This window comes from Charadrius vociferus, unplaced genomic scaffold (genome assembly GCF_000708025.1).
Source record: "Charadrius vociferus isolate BGI_N301 unplaced genomic scaffold, ASM70802v2 scaffold581, whole genome shotgun sequence".
Lineage (NCBI taxonomy): Eukaryota > Metazoa > Chordata > Aves > Charadriiformes > Charadriidae > Charadrius > Charadrius vociferus.
The window spans coordinates 1,504-15,389 of record NW_009647024.1 but is presented as its reverse complement, the minus strand read 5'-3'; the positions used below and the strand labels follow the sequence as shown (position 1 = coordinate 15,389).

At 37.5% G+C, this 13,886-nt stretch overlaps 1 protein-coding gene across 2 annotated transcripts in view; it reads left to right on the top strand.

Moving 5' to 3' along the window:
- Window positions 1-9,736, top strand: part of ERCC8 (excision repair cross-complementation group 8) — a 29,688-nt gene extending 19,952 nt beyond the window's left edge. For both annotated transcript variants that reach the window (XM_009895496.1, XM_009895495.1), the window contains 3 exons: window positions 3,219-3,416; window positions 7,608-7,694; window positions 9,356-9,736. In XM_009895496.1, the coding sequence (XP_009893798.1) occupies window positions 3,219-3,416; window positions 7,608-7,694; window positions 9,356-9,424 (354 nt within the window). In that variant the 3' untranslated portion in view covers window positions 9,425-9,736. The remainder of the gene's footprint in view (window positions 1-3,218; window positions 3,417-7,607; window positions 7,695-9,355) is intronic.
- The last annotated feature ends 4,150 nt before the right edge of the window (window positions 9,737-13,886 follow it).

The window sequence follows — 13,886 nt, the reverse complement described above, 5'->3', positions numbered from 1 at the left end:
CTTTCCTTTCCATTGCTCCTCTGTCAAGCAGGAACATTTACACTGAGTATATCCATATAATTTACTTTTCCCAGCCTCCACTCCTCCCTTTCATTGTGCATGCCTTTGTTATGAGCGCTATTGTGGCTTGGGAATTGTTGCTGTTACAGCTCACATGCTGTGTAAAGGAGTTTAATTGCTCTTTACCAGCAGAGTAATATGCCTCTTAAAACAACTAGCATTAACAAGACTTAACACAGTCAATATTTACAAACACTGTCTTTAGGAAATGAGCACTATTATCCACAAAGGACATGACATAAGCTCCACATCTGATGAAAATATCCTCTCAATATGTAAAAATATCAACCTACTTGTATGCTAACCAAACTCTCTTTGTATACATTTTTATGATCGTTGAGAAAGATTTTCTCAGGACTCCTTTTTATTATACTTTTCTTACATGAGTGCTCTTTGCTGTGAAAGAGCATAATTTAAAAACAGAGCAACAAGTAGTCTTCTTCCTTGCCTGGCTTATGCTGACTGATGCTTATATTTTCTTGAAAGTGTGGACTCAGGCAATTGATGTAGTATAGATGAAGAACCTGACAAAGCAAGAATATTAGAATATTTACCTGATAAACTTTACAATTCTGTTAGCTTATAGTCAAAAGATTTCACACTTAGGATTTATTTTTTTTTAACTATAGGCCATGAGCTTTCGGGAGGGAGCTTTAAAATTAACCCAGAGAGCTTTGCTAACATTGTATGTATAAGTCAGTCTCTGTTTTTCAGCAGAAATTAAGAGCATAGGTTGTAGGACAACACTATTTGAAAACAAAATATTTTCCATATAATGCTATGTAGTATTGATGAATTTACATTTTAAATACTGTTATTTTTATTGGAAAAAGACTTCTTTTAAATCATGAAATAATGTGTGAATTTCAGATGTTCGTAGTAGAATTCTCCCTCTTCAGGAAAAAAAAATGTTTTATTTGTCAAAATACGAATGCTTTTTTTTTTTAATTGAGTTTGTTTAGAGGTTAGCTATACTGTTCTCATTAATATATTTCTGCATTTTCTCATTAATACACTTTTGATGTCTGATAGGACCTAATTAGACTGATACCGTCCAACTGGAGTATTTCCTAGCATATTTGGAAACTTTCCACTTTCAACCTTTGGTGAGATTTTTATCTGGATAGGACTTGTCAAGAGCTTGAAACATGCAGACACTAATAAGCTATAATTCTCATACTACTTTTATTTGCAAGGCTTCGCACACACCTCTCCAGTCAGGTCTTAGAAATGTAGCATTTGCTCCTATCCCAGTTGCCCTTATAGGGGACAGTATTGAATTTCTCAATGGTGATTTAGCTTTGGTTAGAAGGTAGACTTTTTATCACTCTTAACTAGTCCATAATAATTTAGCAAGTTATTCTTTATTTGCTTCTCCTTCACAAGTCTTTCTTCTAATCCCTTTACTTCGCCCTTTACTTACGCCATCCTTCTGCTTGCCCTTCAGTTGTTTTCATACTGCCTATTCATCTTGAACTGTTTCTTGGTAACTCATGAGTGGGAGATGCAGGATCGTTCCCTACATTGCAGATGTTTTTCCTTTGCTCCTTCTTCCCCAAGCAAAGGATACTTGCTGAGAAATCCTTAGAGCTAGTTCTTGCATTGCCTGGACTGATGCTTCTGTTCTTTGCCATCCTAATGGCATACACACTTCACAAATGTGGTTTTCTGCAACATCAGTTAACTCTGATAAGTAAAGGGCATTTACAGGGTAGAAGGTAGTGTAGATAAATTTTTATTCAGTCTATGGAATAAAGTCTTGCAGTATTGGGACCAGTACTGTTTAATATCATCAATGGCATAGACAGTGGGATCGAGTGCACCCTCATCAAGTTTGCAGACAACACCAGGCTGAGTGGTGCAGTTTACATACCTGAGGGATGGGATGCCATTCAGGGGGACGTGGACAAGCTTGAGAAGTGGGCCTGTGTGAACCTCATGAGGTTCAACAAGACCAAGTGCAAGGTCCTGGGTCAGGGCAATCCCAAGTGCAAGTACAGGCTGGGCGGAGAATGGATTGAGAGCAGCCCTGACCAGAAGCCAATGGGGCCACTGGTGGATGAAAAGCTGGACATGAGCTGACAATGTGTGCTTGCAGCCTAGAAGGCCAACCATATCCTGAGCTGTATCAAAAGAAGTGCAGCCAGCAGGTCGAGGGAGGTGATTCTGCCCCTCTTCTCTGCTGTCGTGAGACCCCGCCTGAAGTACTGCGTCCAGCTCTGGAGCCCTCAGCACAGGAAAGACATGAACTTGTTGGAGCGGGTCCAGAGGAGGGCGACAAAGATGATCAGGGGGATGGAGCACCTCTCTTATGAGGACAGGCTGAAAGAGTTGGAGTTGTTCAGCCTGGAGAAGAGAAGGCTCCAGGGAGACCTGATTGCAGCCTTTCAGTACTTAAAGGGGCCTTATAAGAAAGATGGGGACAAACCTTTAAGCAGGGCCTGTTGCAGTAAGAGAAGGGGTAATGATTTAAACTAAAAGAGGGTAGATTCAGACTAGATATAAGGAAGACGTTTTTTTTAATCAGGGTGGTGAAACACTGGCACAGGTTGCCCAGAGATGCCCCATTCCTGGAAGCTTTCAAGGTCAGGTTGGATGGGGATCTGAGCAACCTGATGTAGTTGAAGATGTCCCTTCCTTTTACAGGGGGCTTGGACTAGATGACCTTTAAAGGTCCCTTCCAACTCATACTGTTCTATGATTCTATGATTTATAATTGTATACTGTTGTGCAGAAGGAGTTCTTTTCATAGTTTCAGTGTCTGAGAGAAAATTATTATGTTGGATTGTCTAGGAAAATGTTTAAGGCAGTAATTCCTGAACCAGTTCTAATTTCAGTGATAGTTTAGTTGCTCGGTGCAGATCTGTCACACAACAGCCTGTGCAAATTCTATTTCTAAGTCTGGGACTGCTGTTTTTTAGGCATATCTTTCTTTCCCTTTCTTAAAACTCATATTAAGTAGAATGAACTTTAATGAACAGAAAAATGAATCTCTTGATAGATATCTGTAATTGGAAATCTCAAGAGTTGTATTAACATTGGGAAGGTTAAAATTAATTGTACTGGGTATTGAAGAAGAAATGAAACCGACCTTTTCATGTAAAGTTATTTCCTGTAATTTTAGTTAATAACTAACTGCATAATCTTTCATTTTACAGGTGAATTATGGGAAAGTCTGTAATGAAAGTAGAAAAGGACTCAAATTCACCATCTCTTGTGGCTGTAATCCAGAGTTTGCCTTTGTACCGTATGGTAGTACCATTGCTGTTTATACAGTTTTCACAGGAGAACTCATAACTATGCTTAGAGGGCATTATAGTACTGTCAACTGCTGTGTACTTCAACCTAATTTTCAGGTAAGTAAAGTACAAACAATATTCCAGACAGTCTGGAATATTTAAGCAGATTGCCAAACCATTTGCACAAAACGTGTTAACTTCTAAGGGATGTGCTTTAATATAAGATCTTGACATAAAAGGAAGTTCTGTGGCCTATGTGTCAAGCAAGGAAAGTTTGGTCAAGTTCTTGGGGCAGCACTTTCTATATTGGGTTCCTTCCACTATTCATTTCATCTCACATAGGTAACTTCTCAATATAACTACAGTAATTTTTTAGCTTATATTGTCATTAATAAGCCATATGCATTAAGGCCTTTGCCTGATTTGTGTAAGACTGGAGAGGAGGCATTTTTCTTTCTCTGAGATACCTAAGACTAATCACAGTAAAAAAAGAACGTGAAGTGCATTTAGGTGAAGTGCATTGGTATTGCTGTCGGTACTGAGAAGCCTCTCGAGTACTTTGCTACAGTGATCTTGCTCAAATGCCTGTAGTTATACCAAATACTGGGTCTATGAATAATTTGGATCAAGTGTTGTGAACATGATGAGCTTCTTAAATCAATCTGAGAATATTTCACCTAAGAAATACCATAGCATTACAGGGACTCATGGCATTGACACCCGTTTTTTCTTTTCCTCTGCCCTTTTTTTTTTTCCCTTTTTCTCTCCCCCTGTGGTATATTTTTCTCTTGTAATAAAAGACTTAACAAATTAAGCTTTGTTACCCTTATGAGGTACTTTACAAGAGATTGTTCTTACAGCTTGTGGTGTGGCAAGAGCGGAGTGGAGGTTAGTATGGATTTTAAGGCCATTACATAGTTGCCCTCACGTGTTGAGGTTTTTACTTCATATTCCAGCTCCTCCTTTCTCATTTTCTGAAATATCAGGCAGCAATATTTGAGGCAGAAAGGGCATATGGATATCTTTTCATGACATCTTGTACAATACATCACAGAAGAGAATCTGGTAGCTCTTGCTTTGAGTCCAGTAACTTTGATGGAAACGATGTTTTCCCGTCACTGAGATGGACTTCACTGAAAGTTTTGGACACATTACAGATGGGGCAATAGAGCCCAAGCTAATAAGCCTTGCTAGACCTGGAAAGCCATTCTGACATAAACAAGCAGTGAAGTACTAGATCCACTGAAAGGTGGTATCTTCACATTATAGCTAAGGCACATCTTTTCTGGACTGTTCTTTACTAGTTTAATAAGGTCTTTGTGTTTTTAGGAATACGTGTTAAAACAATTAACTTCAGCAAGTCAGAAGTTTTCTTAGACAACTCTTCTAAATCTTTTGAAATAAGTTATGCTTCTTCTGGTGAAATGTATAACAGATGGCTTTCTTATTTATTAGCACATTTGAAATTAGTACACTATTTCCTATGAAACAAGGTCTACATCTTTTCTGCATGGTTTCTACCATTTCCTTCTAGTAGTCAGTCTCTGTTGTTGTTAAGAATTTTATTCATATTAATAGTCTTCTAAACTTTTTCTGCTGTCTTTAACCCTGATGAATGATTTTTGACCTACCCACCCTCAAATCTGGTCCTTAGATTTTCATACTATTTTTTTTATGTTCAAAACTTCTGATTGATATTGGTTGCTGCCAGTCCCTCACGTTCTTTCTGTTCACTGACTGCGCTTTAATCACTGTCTTTGTTTCACCTTATAACTGGAGTATGCTCTAAAAGGAACTTTAACTTTGCACCAATCATGTATTTAAGGTGAGAAGTGTCTTCTGTTTGCTCAGAACCATATAATCAAATATGATCACTGATACCCAAGCAACTAACTATATGCAATCAATGATATAAGTCTTTATCTGTTCTTTTGAGGTCCAAATTAACTAGCAGGTTTGTGTGAAATATCTTTTGTGTTTGAGATATTGTGTGGAGCTGTCTCCACAAAGTGGTGTGACATTTAGTTAATATGTATATATATATGCCTTTTAAGATCCTGGGAATAGAGCCATAAAAGCCACTATATTATTGTTGGCCTAAATTGTTCTTACGTAAATATCTCTGTAAAGTTAATAAGATGTTAGTCTGCTTGAGTAATAAGAACTGCAGGATTTGGCCCTTTAATAAGAGCCATTAATTTAATAGGAGGTTGGTAATTTCAAGGGTGGTGTGGAAGAGGAAGTCTTCATTGTGCAATCTGTTAGATGATGTTTACTGTTGGATCTAATAAACTAGATACCTTTGTGCCATATTACCTGCTTAAAATAATTACAGTAAACAAACAAGACCTACGTTTCCCTTTCAGAAAAAAAAATGCAGTAAAGCACCATGCACAAATAACATGTCATAAAACATTAGGTATGCATCAGGAAACAATTTTGCTTTAAATTATAGCTACATCTATTGTTCAAGAAATGCCAGTGACATCTGTAAAGGTATTTGGCAAATCCAGTGATAGGCTAATAAGTAAAGATAACTGAAAGTTAAATTAGGTTTTATTTACAATCTTTCCTCAGAGACTTAAAGCATAATATTTCCATATATTATACGATAAACATGCATAGAGTATGTTTGTAGTACAATATATGTGTATGTCCTATACTGTACCATAAACATGCATGGAGCTCACTGGCTCTTCTTTTGACTGACTTAAGGCATGAGTCACCATTTCAGGTTGTAATAATTAATTGTAAGTATTACTCAATGCAGTGGATATTAACTGAAGATCTTGCAGTGCCAGGATGAGAAAGTGAGACAAGTGGTAATAAAGATTAAATGGAAGTATGCTGATGTACCTATGACATTGCTTACAAGGAGAGGTTTTGGCATGGGAAGAGGTTTTAAAGTTCTAGTGATATTCTGTATCCTGTCAAAGACAGGAGGCCTGAGTAGAGTACTGCTGACAGGATAAGGTAGGATTTGACCCTATACCTTGGGTTACTTTGACCTGTCTTCTTTTAAGCAAGATAAGTAGGATGTGTTCTGTACATGAACAACTTCACGCTTGGGACCAGTTTTACAAAAGTGAGTTAAGTCAGCTTTCTTGAATAAGATTACCCACATAAATGAGTATTTATAGGAATTAGGCATTAAGTTTCTGCATCAACTGTCAGTGTAGTTCATGCAGTTCTAGAGTTAACTATACATAATATAGGAGACTTTCTGCAAAGACAGAACTTACATTGAATCAATGTATTAATAAAGTTGCTAGTTTAAGTGTAAAAGCGAACATACTTAAAGCATGGCTTTCATGCTGTCAGCCTGAATACAGAAAAAAATAAGTTTCATTCAGGCAGTTTAAACCCACAGCAATAATCAAGTGTTGTCAGACACTTGAGTGTCACATATAATATGCAGGAGTATTATTCAAGATTGAAGGCAATGAGAATATCTTCACACGTGTTCATTTAAGTAGCACTTTGGAAAATAGAAGCATTATTAGTGCAAAATTTACTGCAAAGCTGATGCGGTATTTGTCATTAGCAAAATTTCCTCAGTTTAAAGTGACAGAGAAATCTGTGTTTCCTTTCATAAAGAACTAAGAAAACTAAGCTATATTTGACTGTTAGCTGTTCGGTGTAGAAACTGTTTGCTTCCATGTGTTTGCAGGGTGCCTTGCACAATGGGATCTCAGTCCTTAGTCATTACCATAATAAATAGAGTTATTTATATTAAAAATAATGAATTGATCTTTCTGATCTCTGCCTTCCCAACAGGATACAGGCTTCAAATTGTTCTTTATTTGTTCTTTTCCTTCCCTAGGCATACCAAAACTATGTTTACTTAATACTTCTTTGGTCCATATGTATGCACTCTTGTAACATGTATTAGTAGATGCTTTTGAGTTGATTCATGTTTTTCAATTATAATAAAAAACCTTTTCCTTTTTTTTTTCTTTACTGTTTCATTGAACATAAATCACCCCTTAAGCTTCCTAACTGTTAAAGTAGGTGTCTTTTCATGAGACATGAGAAAGGGAAGCAGAAAAGTGCATTTAAGCAATAAAGTTCATTTAAATGTGGCTAGTGCTGTTTTGGTCAGTAATCTGGGAAAAATGTAAAAACTTACTTATTTTGTTTTGGAATATTATTTAAAATACTGTTTATCAAGATTATAGTAGAAATTAGAAATTGTATATTTGTCTTTATTTTTAAATAAATATTTCATACACTTTTTTTCCCAACATTGTATCTGTGACACTTTTCAGTAGATTTGTGTAAAAGTAATTTTTGCTTGCTTTCTTAAAGGAACTTTATAGTGGTAGCAAAGATTGCAATATCCTTGCATGGGTACCAGCTCTTCGAGAGCCAGTTCCTGATGACATTTCTGAAAAGGTAATGAATTTTTGAGTTTGAACTATACTTTTTCTAGCTGTTATACTTGGGGAGGTGGTGTGGAAATTAAATACAAAGTACGCGTTTCACTATCAAAATTTGTAGGAATTCCTAATTAAGGGAATTACCTGTTGTTTCTGTACAATCTTTTGATTGTTGTGGTGTTTTGAGAGGACATTTTCTTTCATAGTCTAGTAAAATCTTTTGCAGACTTCTAGCTTCTCACTTAATTAAAAGTAGTGCTTTTGTAGTTTATGCTATTTTGGAATTGGAAAGGTGCCAAAGATTGTATTTTAAATTGTTTAGGAGTATACTGTGTGTTAAACAATAAGATTAGGGATGCCATACTTCATACCCAAATATTTTTGATGCAGAACTGTAATAAAGAAGATAATAAATGAGCTTGTTTTAGTGTCTGAGGCAAGATGTTCAGGCTGTTACAGGGAAGATCATATGCAACACTGTTTTCCAAGAGAGTACTTTCTCTCTCATGCTGCGCAATAAAACTTTTAGTGAATAGTTTAAGGGGGAAAAATTCTGGATTTTAAGGAAGTGAAACCATTCACAGAATCAGTCTGGCAAACTGTACTAATGTTAAAAAATCAGGATATATTAATGTTTTGCTTCATAGCATACAAAAATTCCACTTTGTAAAATTTCTGAAATGTTCCATTTTGGATGGGGAAATTAGAATATGAATCAAATTTTTGTAACATTTACTTAGCTTTGTAAGACAACTTATTTCAAAACTATCCTACACTTAAGCAAAGAAGAAAAAAGTAGTTTCAAAGGTTAGACACTCCAAAACCAAAATGTGTTTGGTTGACCCAAAATGAACATTTTTGCTGTAACTGGGAATTTTTGTGTGTGAATTGTTTTTTCTTGTTCTGGAAAACAAAAACAAACCGCCAGCAATAAGATTATTTAGCTAGCTCTGATTAGAACTGCTTCTTTAAATTTGATGTAGTGGAGTTATGTAATATGTGCCATTGTTTTGAAATCTGTTAAGCTACAGCTGCGGTTTGCAAATTTTGTAGATGAGCAGTGCCTCTGTAAAAAGCAGCTCTGCTGTCCACAAGCCACTAGCTCCTGCTCCCTCTCGTGTGCTAGAACAGCCATTTGAGTGCCTGTACGACCAGAATCTGAACCCAGGATAGAAGTAAACAAGAAAAAGAACTTACCCTGAGTCACTGTAATTCAGTGCACTGTGTAGCTGCACAAACCCTTGAGCTTGACCCTAGAGGGGCTGAGGTGAGAAATAGTTGTTGGATGTGGACAGAGGCCAGGACTACTTCCCGAGACAGTAGTGCTCAGTTATGCTGGGCCAAGCAAATTATGACTTAAAACCAATGACACAGAAAAACCCACAGTAATATCTATCTGTTCTATTTTATACCAGACATCTGTAAAACTTCTAGTCAGTGCTCCAGATATGTTTTTTGTTGAAATTGGAATTAAGTAGAGTACAATTTCTTTTCATAATTTATCCTGTCTCCAGTCAGCAGAATGGCCAAAGAAGTGGTTAAAAAAATGCAGTACTCGTGAAAGACACAGTAGTTTGTCTACAGACAGTAATTTAAGAAATGCCTTTAGCATTACCCTTATTTGATTTCAAGATTTTTAATTAAGCAAGCCACTGAGAGAATTTTTATTTTCTTTAGCCTCTGCCTCAACAGCATATAAATCCAGCATATGAAGACGCATGGAGCAGCAGTGATGATGAAGGCTGAATTTCAATTATATGCTGATATAAAATTGACATTCAGGCACTGAGTTCATGGACTTTATCTACAGAATTGGATATTGTTGGATTTATTATGACTGGATTTTTGGTACAGTTCTGTTAGAGCAGGGTCTTTCAGAAATAAGTTTCCACTGTTCTCTGTGTTCTTTCTTCACTGTTACAGTTAAATCTAAAGGATTACTTGATTACTTTTTCATACTTGCTGACGTTTATACCTACCCTTACACACTGGTATACTTTATTCAGTGTTGAACAGCTGACAAAGGAAAAATAAAAACCCTTGGGACCAGTTAATATTGCATTGTTTCTGGTGTCACTAATACATAAGGAGATAATGCCTTCATTTCCAAGAGACATGATACAGAGGACTTTGCCTGAAGAAGGGCTAGCTCAGGAATACTTCCAGCTTGTTATTACCAATGTCTAGATAGTGCAGACTGTGTCCATTTTTAAGTGTTTATGTGCTGTGGGAGCCAACAGGATTTTGTGCCTGTTCTTTTGCTTTTCGGTTCTGCATAAATTTCTCCATAAATGCAGTATTCAGTTCAGAAAGAGGTATAGCTGCCATCATCCATTTAAGTATTTATATGGTGACTCCATCAACTAGTATCTGAATCTGTCCTAGAAAGTTAAGAGTAGAAACTAGTTTAATAAGAGGTTTTGTTGCTCCTTTTAGCAGGTTTTTAAGATCAGTCTTCTATGTATGAATCTCTCACGCCTCCCTAGCCAGCGTGAAGAATTCCTGGAGAGAAACAGGCTTGAGGTACAGTACAAGGCAGAGAATGGATCACATTTCAAGTTAGAAATATCAAATGTAGTCCTTCAGAATTGTTTTCATCTGAATTTGTGGTCTTAATGCCTGCTCTGTTTTGAAAGGGAGGGGCTTTGTGGGGTTATTTTCTCATATCTATCACTAGTTTGTGCTTCAGACATAGTGTAGTCACCAAGCTGAGAGCTGAGTTAGAGGTTCCCATCACATGTAGATGGAGCGCTATAGAGGAAAAATACATTCCAAAGCAGAATAGATATTAGGACCACAAATTCAGACAAAAATAAAAAATATTGTACAAATAAATGAAAGATAATAATTAATCTTTTACAGTGTGTATTATTCCTATGATAAGTACACATTTTAGAATTAATTCACTGTGTTTCTGTATTTTAATATCTATCCAAGGTGTAGGCTGTCAGTTTCTATATCAGGGTCTAGCATTGTAAAATGATACAAAGTGAGGAGTGGGCATATCAAGGGAATGTTGTAATTAAACAAGTGTCATATGTAGTGCATATTTGCTGGGAGAGACCCACTATTAAGTGGATAGCTGCAGGGTGTAAGACTTCCAGAAGTTTTGCCTGAAATTAAGGAGCAGCCTGACGCTGTCACTTTACAGGAATAGAGAAGAGACTTTTCTATTTTTTTTTCAAATTATAGTTTTTGTTACCAATGGTGTCTGTTCCCTCAAATTGGAAAAACTGGAGAACAAATTTTGAGGAAAGATTACACATTTTGATTTTTGTCTTGAAGAAGATGACATTTTTTGTATGTTTTAATTGTGTATATCATTTGTATATACCAACTGCAGTGCATGTATTTGGTATTTGAATTTCTGAAATTGTGCTCAGTAAATCACAGAGCTAGCTATCAAAGAATAAATTCATTTTTTTTCAGTCAGTTTTCAGTTATCTGTAATGTGACTGTAAGTGGTGTTGATTTTAAAACAACAAAAAAAAAAGAAAAACCAAAACCGCCAGCTCTGTGAACTGGGAATGGTATATAAAATGGGAGAGCTAGAAAAATTATATTTATTAAAAACAGTGAGAAATCTTAAAAACTGAACTCATAAATAAAAATGTTGCATTAATTCTCCTGGTTTTTGGAATGGCCTTACTCAAATGAGTTTGTTTTCCTGTCCTTTGAGTACACAATTATTGAGATTGGAAGGGAGCACTGGAGATAATCTAGTCAAACCTCCCTGCTTAAAACATAGTCATCTAAAGCAGGCTGCTCAGGCTTGTGTCTGGTGGGGCTTTGAGTATCTCTACAACCTACAAACCTGTTCTAGTGTTTGAGCTTTCTTAGAGTAAAAGTTTCTTCTCAGATTTAAATGGAGTTTTCTGTATTTCAGTTTGCACCCATTGCATCTTGCCCTGTTTTTGGATACCACTGAGAAGAGTCTGACTTTCTTTTCTTTACTGTCACTTTCTCTGGCTCCATTAGATATTTCTGCACATTGGTGAGATCCCCCTGACTCTCTTCTTCTCCAGACACAACAGTCCCAGCTCTTTCAGCTTCTCCTTATAGGAGGGATCACCTCCCTCAACCTGCTGACAGCAGTCTTCCTAATGCAACCCAGGATGCTGTTGGCCTTCTTTGCTGCAGGGCACATTGCTGGCTTATGGTCACTTTAGTATGCACCAGAAGTACTGGTTCCTTTTCCATAAAGCTACTTTCCAAGAGGTTGGTCCCTGGCCTCTTCTGGACCATGGGCTTTTACCTCCCTGGGTGCAGGGAGGCCTCCCTGGCATTTGCCTTCATTGAACATCATGAGATTCCCTTTTACCTATTTCTCCAGTCTGTTGAGGTCCCTCTGAATGGTGGCAGCACAACTGTCTGGTGGATCAAGCACTTCTTCTAGTCTTGGGTCATCTGCAAACTTGTTGAATGCACATTCTGTTCTGTCATCAAGGTCATTAATTAAGATGTTAAACAGGACTGGATCCAGTATTGATCCCTGTGGTACACCACCTAGTGACTGGCCTCCAACTGGACTTTGTGCCACAACCCTCTGGGCCTGGCCCTTCAGCCATTTTTCAATCTCAGTGTCCACTTATTGAGTCTGCACTTTGTGAGTTTATCTACAAGGGTATTTTCATAGACTGTCAGGAGCCTTGCTAAAGTAAAGGTAGACACCATCTGTGGTTCTCCACTCATCTACCAAGCTAGGCACCATGTTTTAGAAACCTATCAGGTTGGTCAGGCATGAACTTCCCTTCATAGATCTATGCTGACTACTACCTTCTTGTCCTTTATGTGTCTGGAAGTGGTTTCCAAGATTATTTGCTCCATCACCTTCCCAGGGATGGAAGTAAGGTTGACCTGTATTTTCTGGATCTTCCTTCTTGAAGACATGCATAACCTTGGCTTTCTTCCAATGCTGAGAAACCTCTTCTGCTCGCTGTGACCTTTCCAAGAAAATTGAGAGTGGTCTTGCAATGACAGCCAGTTGTGGGTGCATCCAGTCAAGCACCATGGACTTGTGTTTGTCCAGTTTGTGTAAGTGTTCCCTAACAGATCCTCTTCCACCAAGGCTACGCCTGCCTTGCTCCAGGCTTTCTAGTGGTCTCAGGGACCTGGGGTTGCTGAAGTCCAGTCTTGCCACTAAAGATTTTGGTGAGGAAGCATTGACTACCTCAGCCTTTTCCATGTCCTTTGTCTCCAGTTCCCCTGCCCCATGTAGCAGTGGGCCCGCATTTTCCCTAGTCTTCCTTTTGCTGCTAATATAACTGTAGGTTTTTGTTTTGCTTTTCATAATCCTCACCATATTTAAGGCCAAATAGGTTTTGGCTTTCCTAGCCCTATCTGTGCAAGCTAAGACAGTTCCTTTATATTCTTTCCTGGTTCCACCTCTTGTGTGCTTCCTTTTTGCATCATGAGTTTTGTCATTTTTCATGCATACAGACATCCTTCCACCTTTGCTTTATTTTCTGCCTGTAGGGATGGACCATCCTTGAAAGTTAGCCAGCTTTCCTGGATGCTGCTTCTCATCAGGGCTACATCGCATAGAATTCTTCAAGACAGAACACTGAATAGGGATCTATCTGGAAATGTTGATACTTTCCTCTGTACTTTTATGGGGCTCATTTTCATACTGTTGCTGATCAACTTTGCATATCAGTTTTGCTTAAGTTGCACCATGAATGCAATGGGATTCAGCTCAGGAGGAGGTGGGGTAGAGATTATGTGCACAAGTACGTATCCACCCAGACATCTTTTGGGTTAGTGTCTAAAGCTGTCCCAAACAATTGAAAACAGAAATCAGTTGTCCTGGGGGCTTATTGCTCCTACTAACAGCTAGTGTCTTCTGCACTGGAATCTTTCCAAATTCTCTTTGGGTACCAGTTGAAAATATCATTATTCTCCCTCTTGACTGTTTCTGGTGAGGTAAATTAAAACCATTTGTGTCTCATCTGGGCAAGAATCCAGGCATATTCTACAATCTAGTACCTGCAACCCTTCCATATAATGGCAGTAGCTGATAGATGGTGGTTAGTTTGCAAGGTTTGAAACCTCTTGGTACTAGCCAGCATCTCAAACACCAATTTCTGTGAAAATTCTACTTCAAATAATGGCATATATGTTATGATTTCCTTCTAGTTTTCTGTAGATGTGGTAAATTTATTATTTAAGTTTTTTCTAGGAAAAAAAAAGATTATTTTTATTTATTCCT